This window comes from Mytilus californianus, unplaced genomic scaffold (assembly GCF_021869535.1).
Source record: "Mytilus californianus isolate M0D057914Y unplaced genomic scaffold, xbMytCali1.0.p SCAF_11, whole genome shotgun sequence".
Lineage (NCBI taxonomy): Eukaryota > Metazoa > Mollusca > Bivalvia > Mytilida > Mytilidae > Mytilus > Mytilus californianus.
Window position 1 is genome coordinate 36,549,030 of NW_026262593.1, and position 14,290 is coordinate 36,563,319.

General features: G+C 30.6%; 1 protein-coding gene across 9 annotated transcripts in view; it reads right to left on the reverse strand.

Annotated features, from left to right (window-relative positions):
* The window catches only part of LOC127720003 (rootletin-like), a 104,307-nt gene that overhangs the window by 55,190 nt on the left and 34,827 nt on the right, over positions 1 to 14,290 (reverse strand). For all 9 annotated transcript variants that reach the window (XM_052226397.1, XM_052226396.1, XM_052226395.1 and 6 more), the window contains one exon: positions 12,050 to 12,334. In XM_052226397.1, coding sequence (XP_052082357.1) covers positions 12,050 to 12,334 — 285 coding nt within the window. The remainder of the gene's footprint in view (positions 1 to 12,049; positions 12,335 to 14,290) is intronic.

The window sequence follows — 14,290 nt, forward strand, 5'->3', positions numbered from 1 at the left end:
TTATAGAATAACTAATCGAAGAATTCAAATAGAGAAAAATATTCAAAGAGTGACCGAACAACACATTAATTCACGAATGCGCGTAGCGCATGAGTTAATTATCAGTGTTGTTCGGTCACGAGTTGAATATTTTTCGATATTTGAATTCTTTGATTAGTTATTCTTTTTATTACATTGGCAAATGGCTTTTTTTTAATGAAATTAATGTAGAAAATGTAAGGAACTATATCTTTTTTCTACGCATTCACAATTTGTTTTGATCCGACGTTATCGACGTCTTGACAACGCCTATTGTTGTATGACGTCAGAGAGTGAAATAACCACGTTTATTTCACATGTGAAATTTTCGGTTTTTATTTGACTGGGAAATCAATGTAATTCATTGCTACCAATGTAATAAAAAGCTTTATCACTGACCAATTAGAATCAAGAAGTGGCTTGCTTTCAATCTACCTGTAAGATTTTATAGTTCTAAACTTTTGGTTAAGATTGACCATGCAGTTAAAGAAGGCTAGTTTTCTTCAGGGGGTAATTGGTTGATAGGTGGCATTATTGCATGTTGGGTTTGCCATGCCTCATTCAAAATGGGAAGATTCTTTTACATAGAATCTCCAAACAATCATTCCTACAAAGCTTCACCAAAGTTGGCCATGTTAAATTAGATGAAAACAAAATTATTTTGCAAGTTAGAATTTATAACTGCCGTGGGCAAAAATGAGTGTTGCCTGATAGAAATGGCATTGGGAATTTTCATATACACACAATGTATATTTCTCCTATATACATATTCTTTTTTTAAATTTGCCTCACACTTACAGAGAAGATAATGGATGACAGATGATGGACACGAAGTGAAAGCCCTAGCTTACACTGGCTGTATAGGCCAAGCAAGCAAAAAAATTAACAATGATTTTTGCAATGAACAGACATGTTTTGTAAAAGTTCAAATTGGCATTGTTACAAAACCTACAAAAACGAAATTAAACATTGACATTGAAAAAAATTCTATTTATTGTATTATAAAAATTTATGTAAGTCTAGATGACCGATATAAGCAAAGAACAAAAGTCTAGCTGACATGTATGAAAAATTTATCATATCATTCATGAAAAATAAACTATTATGCAAACAAGCATATAGTAATTGGCAATTTATCAAATCTACCAATAAATTCAAAACCGCAGACAATTAAAATGCAAGCTAAGAAAAACTTCTGACTATTTATTTTTACAGTTGTAAATCTTAAAACTTCTCATAGATATTTAGTACTTACACTCTAATTCTGCGTTATTTATCACATAAAAAAAACATTCAAAATCGTTCATTGCGTTAATAAACCACTGAAGTCTGCCAAAACAATTAAAATAGCGTGTCACTAACGACCAGTCAATTAAATTGTGGGGAACAAGTATGCATAATGCAGTATACAAAAGTATGAGAAAAAAAACAATACAAATTTAACAATGAAACTTTTAAAGGTTCGTGGACAATGTCAGCCTATTACCTCTATTGTTGTTTGTGTGTATCAACCTCTAAATCAAGTAGGTTCTATATCAGGACTAATATCTTACAATGACTTTTGACACTAATTAGATGCTTTTTCAAGCCTTCTGATGAATAATTATAATTAAAAGGTCATGCGACATAGTACAATTAAAAATCAGCAATAATCAATCACAATAGATCAACCTATATTTTATCCATCTATATCTTATGTTTTAAAACCAGAAGAACAGGTTATTCATAATGGCAAAAATTTTGACATCTCCAAAACAGATAAACCTCTTCTATATATCTGAATGACTTAAACTGGTCTTAAGTAAAAATCTCATATATAGAGTTTCCTTATTTACCAAACCTAATTCAAAGGAAATACTGACTTAAAAGTATGTGGGAATGACTGCTCAGTACTCATTACTTTAGCTGTCCTTAAAATGCAAAGCTTAGAATAAAGCTAAATGGCATTCAGGCCATAAGTAAGCATATGTCTGCCATCCATCTTCTATAAAATCTGCATAAGATTGTCAGTCAAATTTTATATTCTCAGAGAAATAAATGACCCAAGAAAATAATGTAGTCTTTACAGCACAACAATTATAATTGATTTTTAAATAAATCAGTTCAAAAACCATGTACTAATTCAATTCGCTGCATAAAAGAACAAAGATGAGACTTAAAACGTAATGCACTTACTTCGACACCGTTAAGATCTTCTTGTTCCATAATGACTAAATCCCAGAACAGGTCTAACCCAAATAGTTTTATCACAGTCCCCTTAGCAGACAAATGGTTTAATTTATCATATCTACCCGACACATTCTTACCTATCGTTACAATAAAAAATCAATTTCCCTCTGCAATAAACAATTAGGATTAATATACAGGACAAATCGAGTTAATTACTTGTTACAAACATGTATTATGTATTATACATTGTAACAGAATAGGCCATACAAATCTAATGATGTGCTATACATAAATAATGAATGTCAATTATTCTGTCACCAATTAATTCATAATTTACAGGTAAATTCCAAAGTACCAATTCATATTTCTTGGTACAATGTATCAGCAAGATTTTACCTTATTCTAAGTAATCAGAATCCAAGTACAAATCCATTAACATAAGTTAAATTCTGGTACAATGAAAATAGTTTAAAATCTTAGGTTTCAGTTTCAGGGATTTTGATGATCAGTAAAGCCATGATTTGTACTGTCATGCCAAGTCTTATTGATAATGTTTCTGTATTTTACATTGAAGCAAATGATTGAATATGGGATAAACTAAATCTTATAACCAAACAAACCAATTGCCCCGATCTCAAAAACATCAATAGACCAGGAGATTCTACTATCATGCACATCTACTTACAAAGACCCAACAATGGACTACAATCTATATAGATACAATGTCAGTTCTCTGCAAGATAAAAGCATAAGTATGGAAACAATTGTAGCACCTGAAAATTCTATTCCAATTCACATAAGGAATATACAATGTACAAGATTTCAGGTAGATACAATTAACCATGTAGAGTAATTACAAGCACCCAAATGCTTTGATAAATTAATGAGAACAAATAAATAAGACAAGAGTGCACACGCTGAAATGTCTCGCCTTCTTTGCTTACCATTGATTTTATGTTGATAGTCCTAAATATAAAGCTTTACTACAAGTAACACATAAACTTAACATGATCCAAGAAAATGAGGTCAAGGTCAGATAAACCAAACGAGAAATACATGTACACCATTCAATCATTCAATAAACCAAAAATAGTTGACCTATTGCTTACAGTTTCTAAGAAACAGTCTTAACCAAGAAAACTTAACATTGACCAATGAACCATGAAAATGAGGTCAAGGTCAGATAAACCATGCCAGACAGACATGTACACCTTACAATCAATGTATGCATTAAATATAGTTGATCTATTGCTTATAGTATCTAAGAAACAAACTTAACCATGAAAACTTAACATTGACCAATGAACAATGAAAATGAGGTCAAGGACTGATGATACCTGCCAGACAGACATATACACCTTACAATCTTTCCATACAACAAATAAAGTTGATCTATTGCTTATAGTTGAAGAAAAACAGACCAAAACACAAAAACTTAACACTGAGAATTGAACCGTGAAAATGAGGTGAAGGTCAAATAAAACCTGTGAGACTGACATGTACATCATAAAATATTTCCATACACCAAATATAGTTGACCAATTGCCTATAGTATTAGAAAAAAAGACCAAAACTCAGAAACTTAACTTTGACCACTGAACCATGAAAATGAGGTCAAGGTCAGATGACACCTACCAGTTGGATATGTACACCTTACAATCATTCCATATACCAAATATAGTAGACCTACTGCTTATAGTATCTGATATATGGACTTGACCACAAAAACTTAACCTTGTTCACTGATCCATGAAATGAGGTCGAGGTCAAATGAAAATTGTCTGACGGGCATGAGGACCTAGCAAGGTACGCACATACTAAATATAGTTATCCTATTACTCATAACAAGAAAGAAATTAACATTACAAAAAATGTTGACTTTTTTTTCAAGTAGTCACTGAACCATGAAAATGAGGTCAAGGACAATGGACATATGACAGACGGAACCTTCGTAACATAAGGCATCTATATACAAAGTATTAAGTATCCAGGTCTTCAAGCTTCTAAAATATAAAGCTTTTAAGAAGTTAGCTAATGCCGCCATCGCAGCCGGATCACTCTCCCTATGTCAAGCTTTCTGCGACAAAAGTCGCAGGCTCGACAAACACCATTTGGGTTACTTTTAAAGGTATCTTATACCAAGATTAATAGATTTTTCTTTACATTTTCTTTAGGCACATATAATAATAATATACATGTTCCTGTATGAAATCCCTTTCGTTAGAAAATTTCTAAGCCATGACTTGCTGTGGTATTTTTGTCTAATAAAATTTATTTTTATCTTGTAAAAATTATCATATTGACAAACTATTTTCTTCAAGGTGTTAAAATAACAGCAAACATCCATTTGTATGTAACAGTCGAATTTTATTCACTTATCAAGCTATCATGGTAAAAAATAAGTACTAACAAACATAAACTTTCCATTTACAAATATTCTGTTAAACTTTGTACTTTTTCTTTACCAAGTCTTCTTGAGCATAGGATTGCTTAAAGTCAAGCGACCTATCAATACATCATACTTGTATCAACATCATGTCATGATAAAACATGTAGTTCAAAACTTATAGCTATGTGTAAGAAAATAAAACTTTTACTTTATTAGTTAAAACATCATTAAATGTCTTGGACAGGTTAAGTATGTTATATTACTGGGTCTACAATACTACTTTAATTGAAGGGCTCAGTTCTTAAGGAGCAATGGAATTCAAAAACAACATTTACGAAGTATGCTATATGAAAATAAGGAGATGTGATAAGATTGCCAATGAGACAACTTTCCACTAGAGTTTCAATGATGTAGATGTAAGCAACTATAGGTCACTGTAAAGCCTTCAACAATGGGCAAAACCAATTACAATATAGTCAACATTTCAAACTTTGAAAAAAATATATATCTATAAAAGACATATTTAATAACTAAGTGTCTTCTCATTAAAAGTGTTGATTCACCATTGATGAGTATGAAATCAAATGCAACTTGTAAGAACATGACTAAATTTCCGATCAAATTTTTCATTATTTGATCAATTCCTGAATATGAATACTGATCTGTGTTTACCTTTTGTTAGAATCAGCCATTGGTAACCAAAATGCAATTATTATGTTGTTCACAGGAAATCTGACTTATCTTGCTTAAAAGAAAATCAACCTCACTATAATTTAGTTTTATCAGATACACTGAGGCAAAAAAATTCCAATAGAAAACTTCATTAAATAAAGATTCTTCTGAAATTGGTCAATGTAAATAAACAATTAAGACAAATCAAATATTTAATATCATCTGATTTACCTGTCATGACCAACATTACAAACAATGGGTAGCCATTGATGTTTCTCACAAATATATTAACAGTATGTGAGAATACAATTATTTCACATTAAAACAGCAATTATATTTAACAATCGGTTATATTATTAAAATTTACTGAATGATTAAATCTATTTCTTACATCTTAATACAAATAATCAAAAATGTCAATTTTAGCTTTCAGCTTTGATGGTGGTCTTGTTATCAAAATTTGTTTGTTCAGAAATCTATGTGAGAGAAAAAAAATTTCATACATGTATTTACAAAACTTTATTAATCAAGGAACAATGGAATTTATTATACAACCAGCGGTCAAAAATTAAAACTTTGACGGCAATAAAAACTATTGTTGCAAACTAAATCAATGATATGTATATTCAAATCTACCCAGGCATGGGTAGGTCATATTTCATTACATATTAAACACCCTATTATTTTTTGTTAATACACATTAAATAAGATTGGAAAATTAGCCACCTGGAACAAATCACTCTTCCAAAGTAATGATCTTTTAAAACTGTTGAAATTTTAACTTTTATTTGTTACAATTTGCTTTATATTTGAATCAATCCTAAACTGTGTATTACAAAGAATTAATAATATCAGTTTGTTCAGTTGATTTAATTATTCAACTAAGCAAATTTTCTTTTTCTAAAAGATTACCAGTGAGTGGGCACATCTCTATCTAACCCATATCTACCTAGACTGAACATTCACAATGACATTATCAAGTCTAATAAAGTCTAGTAAGACAATGACAATAGGAACATAGAATTTCAAAATTCTAGAAAACAATGCAATTCTATGACAATACATGTACATGTACAACAGAAAGGCTATAAATACACATGTACTTAAAATTTAAAATATTACTAGCTCGCTAAAACTAAAACTGTTCTGTCTTTTCATCAATAAGTCACATTTAATAATTAATAATTTTCTCTTTTCTTATGTAATATGTGATAACCCATGGCACGTCTTGAAAATTCAATGTAAAATATTGTGTGAAAATGGTCACTGGTGCAATATTTTTTTGATATATTTTGTCCACTGACTTGCATGATTCATCAAATAGTATTTGCTGTATCAATCATTCACAAAAGTCATGTGATTGTCAGATTGTCACACGACTGTCTTTTAAATTCAGGCTATTATGATGTAACTGTTCCAAACCAATAGCTCTTGAAATACACAATACTTATGCAAAAATGTTTTGTCACAAAGAAACTAGAGGCTCTCAAGAGCCTGTGTCGCTCACCTGTATTTACTGATGCTTTGGAAATCATGTAAAATAAGGTTAAAATCATAATTAATAGTATTAGATATTAGATATTATAATGATATCTAAGATAATAACAAAAAACTGAAAATTTTTTGCAAAATTACTAACTCAGGGGCAGCAACCCAACAACGGGTTGTCGGATTCGTCTGAAAATTTCAGGGCAGATAAATCTAAGTCTGATGAACATTTTTGCCACCTGTCAGATTTGCTCTAAATGCTTTAGTTTCAGAGATATAAACCAAAAACTGCATTTTACCCCTATGTTCTATTTTTAACCAAGTCGGCCATGATGGTTGGAAGGCGGGGTCATCGGACAAATTTTTTAAACTAGATATCCTAATAATGATTATTGCCAAGTATGGTTAAATTTGTCTTAGTAGTTTCAGAGAAGAAGATTTTTGTAAAAGATTACAAAAATTTACAAAAAATTGTTAAAAATTGACTATTAAGGGCAATAACTCCTAACGGGGTCGACTGACAATTTTGGTCATGACAACTTATTTGTAGATCTTACTTTGCTTAACATTATTGCTGTTTACAGTTTATCTCTATCTATAATAATATTCAAGATAATAACCAATAAAATGCTTCGCTGGGGTGCAGCTTGATACGACCGCAGAGGTCGAACCCTGAACAGTTGGGGCAAGTATGGACACAACATTCAAGCTTGATACAGCTCTGAATTTGGATTGTTATTAAATATTTGACACAGCATAGGTTTCTGACACAGAAAGAATGTGGTCTAAGAACTTGAATTTTTTTTAATTTACCTGTTATGGTCCAATGTCCAAAATCAAAATACATGGTTAGATTCAGCATATCAAAGAACCCCATATATTCAATTTTTGTTGAAATCAAACAAAGTTTAATTTTGGACCCCAACTTGGACAAACTTGAAAACTGGGCCCATAATCAAAAATCTAAACACATGTTTAGATTCAGCATATCAAAGAACCCCAAGAATTCAATTTTTGGTAAAATCAAACTAAGTTTAATTTTGGACCCTTTGGACCTTAATGTAGACCAATCTAAAAAACGGGACTTAAAATTAAAAATCTAAATACACGGTTAGATTTGGAATATCAAAGAACCCCAATAATTCAATTTTTGATGAAATCAAACAAAGTTTAATTTTGGACCCTTTTGACCTCAATATGAACCAATTTGATAGCGGGGCCCACAAATAAAAAATCTAAATTCATGGTTAGATTCAGCATATCAAAGAACCCCATATATTCAATTTTTGTTGAAATCAAAAAAAGTTTAATTTTGGACCCCAACTTGGACCAACTTGAAAACTGGGCCCATAATCAAAAATCTAAACACATGTTTAGATTCAGCATATCAAAGAACCCTAAGAATTCAATTTTTGTTAAAATCAAACTAAGTTTAATTTTGGACCCTTTGGACCTCAATGAAGACCAATTTAAAAAACGGGACCCAAATTAAAAATCTAAAAACACGGTTAGATTTGGCATAGTAAAGAACCCCAATAATTCAATATCTGATGAAATCAAACAAAGTTTAATTTTGGACCCTTTTGACCTCAATATGAACCAATTTGATAGCGGGGCCAATAAATAAAAAATCTAAATACATGGTTAGATTCAGCATATCAATGAACCTCATATATTCAATTTTTGTTGAAATCAAACAAAGTTTAATTTTGGACCCCAATTTGGACCAACTTGAAAACTGGGTCCATAATCAAAAATCTAAATACATGTTTAGATTAAGCATATCAAAGAACCCCAAGAATTCAATTTTTGCTAAAATCAAACTAAGTTCAATTTTGGACCCTTTGGACCTTAATGTAGACCAATTTAAAAAACAGGACCCAAAATTAAAAATCTAAATACACAGTTAGATTTGGAATATCAAAGAACCCCAATAATACAATTTCAGATGAAATCAAACAAAGTTTAATTTTGGACCCTTTTGACCTCAATATGAACCAATTTGATAACGGGGTCCACAAATAAAAAATCTAAATACATGGTTAGATTCAGCATATCAAAGAACCCCATATATTCAATTTTTGTTAAAATCAAACAAACTTTAATTTTGGACCCCAACTTGGACAAACTTGAAAACTGGGCCCATAATCAAAAATCTAAACACATGTTTAGATTCAGCATATCAAAGAACCCCATATATTCAATTTTTGTTGAAATCAAACAAAGTTTAATTTTGGACCCCAATTTGGACCAACTTGGAAACTGGGCCAAAAATCAAAAATCTAAATACATGTTTAGATTCAGCATATCAAAGAACCTCATATATTAAATTTTTGCTAAAATCAAACAAAGTTTAATTGTGGACCCTTTGGACCTTCATATGGATATTTTTGTAAAAAAAAAAGATGCAACATTTGCAGATATTTTTACTGGTCTTCCTTTATAAATATGCATTTCTTTAAACATAATTTAAAAGCAGTGTAAGGGAAGTAACCAAAACGTTGTATTTGGATTACCTCCCTTACACTGTTTTAAATTATCTTTATTGTTCATTAACCATTACTTTATACATAATTTAAAAGCAGTGTAAGGGAGATAATTTCAATGATGTATTTGATTTATCTCCCTTACACTGCTTTAAGTTATGTTTTGTACTAAAGTATTTGTCCATTAACTAGGACAACCTTGTTTTTCCCCCTTTTTTGCCCCTAATTCCTAAACGGTTTGAGCCATAACCCCCCAAAGCAAATCCTAACCATCCCTTTGTGGTATGGAAACTTGTAGTATAATTTCAGAGAGATCCATACACCGTTCCACAGTTATTGTCTGGAAACTAGAAAATGCTTATTTTTGGCCCCTTTTTGGCCCCTAATTCCTTAACTGTTGGTACCATAACCCCCAAAATCAATCCCAACCTTCCTTTTGTGGTATTTAACCTTATGGTCAAATTTCAAAAAGATCCATTCACTTAAACTAAAGTTAGAGTGCGAAAACCAATGTGTCTTCGGACGACGACGACGACGCCAACGTCATACCAATATACGACCACAAAATCTTTTTGCGGTCGTATAAAAACTGCAAAATTTCCATAAAATTACCAATTCAGGGGCAGCAACCCAACAACAGGTTGTCAGATTTGTCTGAAAATTTCTGGGCAGATAGATCTTGACTTGATAATCAGTTTTACCCTACGTCAGATTTACTCTAAATGCTTTGGTTTCAGAGATATAAGCCAAAATCTACATTTTACCCCTATGTTCTATTTTTAGCCATGGTGGCCATCTTGGTTGGTTGGCGGGACACATTTTTTAAACTAGATACCCTAATGATGATTGTGGCCAAGTTTGGTTAAATTTGGCCCAGTGGTTTCAGAGGAGAAGATTTTTGTAAAAAGCTAACGACGACGGAGGACGACGACGACAACGACGACGACGGACGCCAAGTGATGAGAAAAGCTCACTTGGCCCTTCGGGCCAGGTGAGCTAATAATTAAGTCTGTAAGAAATTATCATTAGCTTCTAAAGCACATCTGCATGTTACCACTGCTTTTTGCAACTGTTTAAATTTCTAAGACTTACAAAAAATCAACTAATTTTGGAAAATGTTCTGGTACTTTTTAAAAATAATTTTTAATACACTAAATTCAAAATGCAAAGAACTCAGCTTTGGTAGGTTTTTCTGATATATAACCAATTACAAAGTACACCAGTGTAGAAGTAATATGACAATAAAAATCATAATAGTTTGCATGTATTCTCAATGCATTTGAAATGTTTCAGTTTATTTACCATAAGCAACGAAAAACTTGTACATATTCAAATTTACATCTTAAGTGTAAACATTTTTTTTGTAGTACAAAAAAAAAATTATAACTTGTTCTCAAATATATATATATATATGTAAATATTTGGTATCTAAATAAACAGATAATAAAAATCTAAACTGACCTGGTATAAAACTGTAGTGTACTCTGCGTAAAACAACGAAAATTTGAAAACTGCAGAGCTCTGCACAAAGTTTGTCGAAAAGATTACCCTATAATAAGTCAATCACACACATACATTTATATACTAGACTGACAAAACTTTTAATAAGATTAAAAATCATTGACCAGAACATAACCTCAACATCTCTGATATTATAAACTGACTTATAATCTCAGGTGTATTGTTCCAATTAAAAAAAGTAATTTATCCGTTAATTTAATGGCTTCAGAATAAAGTGGTGCATTCACTAATGATTTTACATACAGCAATTTTGAAAATCATTTATATTCATGTCAAATTTCATGAAAATCTATCAAAACATTTAAAAATCAATTAATTATTTTTTAATTCAATCATTTATTATCCAAATTAAATATAGGTTCAAATGCCCTGTTTAATAGGACAATATATTTCTACACATGTAGAACTGAATGGTTTGACAGACTTCCAAACTTATATTTGTGATGATCAAACCTTTTGACACGTTCTGGCTAATATTCATATTGACATAGACTATCAAAATCAAATGATCATCTAATATAAAGATTTAAAATTGTATTGAACTGATATTTAAAATAAATTAGCATTTTACTCTGAACTTCTCACATGTCTTTTTCTACAGCATGCATAAATCTTTTTTCTTCTTCAAAAACATGACAAAAATTTGACAGATGATCTCTCTTTATTCAGGCAAAGAGATCAGGACATATAATAGTTGAAAAAAGCTACACATTTCTAAACACGAGTACAATCAATATTTGAAATCTATCAATTATGTATGACTTAATAAAAATATCTGATTGTCTACTTAATAAATAACAAATTGACAACAAAATTCAAGAAGAATTCTGGCTATAAATTATGATTCTATAGACATGTACATCTGCTGTATCACTTTAGCCATTATGCATGCTTTTTTTCTATGCATCCTTGCATTCTTCTGTGTATTCATCTTCCATATAATTTGCTATACAGGTTTAAACTTTGATGCTTTAGTTCATTTAAATGTTTAATTTTAAGAGTTAACTCCCCTTCAGACAAGTACATTTTGTAGGTAAACAAATTCAAACTTAAAAGGTAAAGGATTTGGTAATTTTCCTTGAAAGTATGATTTCAATCCTTTTTAAAAACTTAATTTTTTCAATTTCAGTTAAATACTTTAAAAGATTTCTGAGGTTTGTGGAATTGACTAAATGGTAATTACAAAGAAACTCTAAACAATACATTGTGCTATATGGGGAATTACCTCTTGAATATGCAACTAATATACATGTATAGGCAAAATGACAATTTTACACATTTACAAACATGTGACCTCCAAACCTACCTTATCACTCAGAGCATTGTACTTGATTCCAAGTTCATCACGCTCTGCTCGACTCGCAGCAAGGAGATCTTCTACTCGGTTCAATTCTGCTGCTAATATACGGTTTTCTTCCTGCAACTGGCCTGTGTTTGGAGTTGACATTCTTTTAGATGGTATGTCTGTATCATCAGGTGAGAGGTTCTTGGTTATAATCTCCCTTATACGGGCTGGTATCTTGGATGGGTTGCTGTCCTCACCTCTTATTGTGTAGTCTTCACCTTCTTTTAGTACAGAATCTTCAAGCCTCTGAAATTCATAACAATTACCGGTATTTGAATATTATTAATAGAAGAAAATAGAAATATTATAATGTGGATTCTGCAAGAATTTTTAATGGATGATTGGAATGACTATGTGATGTTCTTTTAATTTAAAAGCATAGTGCAACAATTGATTCACATAGAACAAGGAGAAAATCTATCATTTAAAGGATGGTGGGGTAAAAATTAATGCATGGTAGACCTAGCAAGCATAAACCACTTTATGAAAAAATTGCATAAGACAAACTGGTCGATATACATACTTATGTCATTTGGTCTCTGGTGGAGAGTTGTCTAATTGGCAATTATACCACATCTTCTTATTCTTATATTATAGCATGATCATATTCAATATCACCTAATACATATGGATCTATATTTTAAATTTTCTGATCTTTTTTGCTATACTTACCATCATTAACCTCAACACTTTAAAGCAATAATTATGTTTGTGTGATCTTTACCTTGTTTGATAAGTTAATTCATTTCTAATGTCTTTAATACAAAGTCAAGATTTAACTGATTATTTTATTTTCAAATGTTTTTGCTCTTTTTGTATTTTGTTCTTTTTTAACTGCCTAAGATATCGATGTAAAGCTTGTTTATCAATGGAAATAGAAGATGTAAATACAAATTTAAATAACTTTATTTCTAAATATTTTTTGCTCCTTTGTACTTTTTTTTCTTTTTAATTGGCTAGGATGTAAAGCCTGTTTATTAATGGAAATAGAAGATGTTAATACAAATTTAATGCATTATACATTAGAAATAATTCTATTAAATGTGCTTTGATTTTTAAAAGCAGCCGAAATGTTATGATTCTCTATCAATAGGTTTAGAAATGTTGCTTCACAAAAGATCAACATAAATCAATAATAGAAGATATAGTGATCATCACATAGTCAGCTAATTCAAGAGTTAACCCTTTCCTCAATGGAATTTTATTTTTTTGCATACTTGATTTGCATAGGATTTTTTAATAAAATGCTGAAAATATGCTTTAAAGTATTAATGCATTGCGAAAATCAAATATTTCATCAATTAAATTTAAGTCAGATATTCTTATGAATATCCTTTTCATATTGGATACAAATTTTATTAAATCTGATGCAGACATTTTGTAGTCAAAGCATTTCAATTGAGGTACATGTACTACACAGGCGTCAAAAGGTGTCATTATGGAGTAAAGGGGATGGCGTCCAAAGGCGTCATTATGGAGGAAAGGGTTAAGGCAAAATTTATCAAGTCAACTCTGATTTTTAAGTTTCATAATATCATCAAGTTGCTTTCTAATTTGATGATAAATATTGCTTCTTTAACCCGAAGCCATGCAAAAACTTTTACTATTTTATATGTTAAAAATATAACTTTTAAAAGAAGTTAGCAAATATAAATTTGTTATATTTCCAGCAATTTTTCAGGCTTGTCATACAGAGGTCATCAATGACCCATTGAAAGATTCCTCTCAAAAAAAAATTGGTCCAATTTAAATGGTCAAATGAAGGTGAAGCATCTAGGATTTCTTAACCAAAATTTTCATTTTTTGGGGCAATTATGCTAAGCAATAATATGCAGGGTCCCGTCCCAAGTACATTTTAAAAGAACCTTGATCACTTCAGAACATTGACTTCTCAGACATTACCAAAGGTTCAAAAACAATTTGGCCAGGATATGCACATTTTGTTCAACTCACACATATAATGTACAAGAACTGAATATCATACATATTTGTATGCACACAATTACAATTTATCACAAACCTTTTGTACAAATAGTTTTTTACTAGCTTGAATCAGATTCATTACATTTGAAAAGCCTGGTCAAAATACAAATGAAATAAAACAAACTAAATCTTTTTTTTAGATTAATAATATTATCATGTACCAGGACATGGCTTATCTTTAATTATTTTTACAAGTATCCTCAACTACATGTATCATAA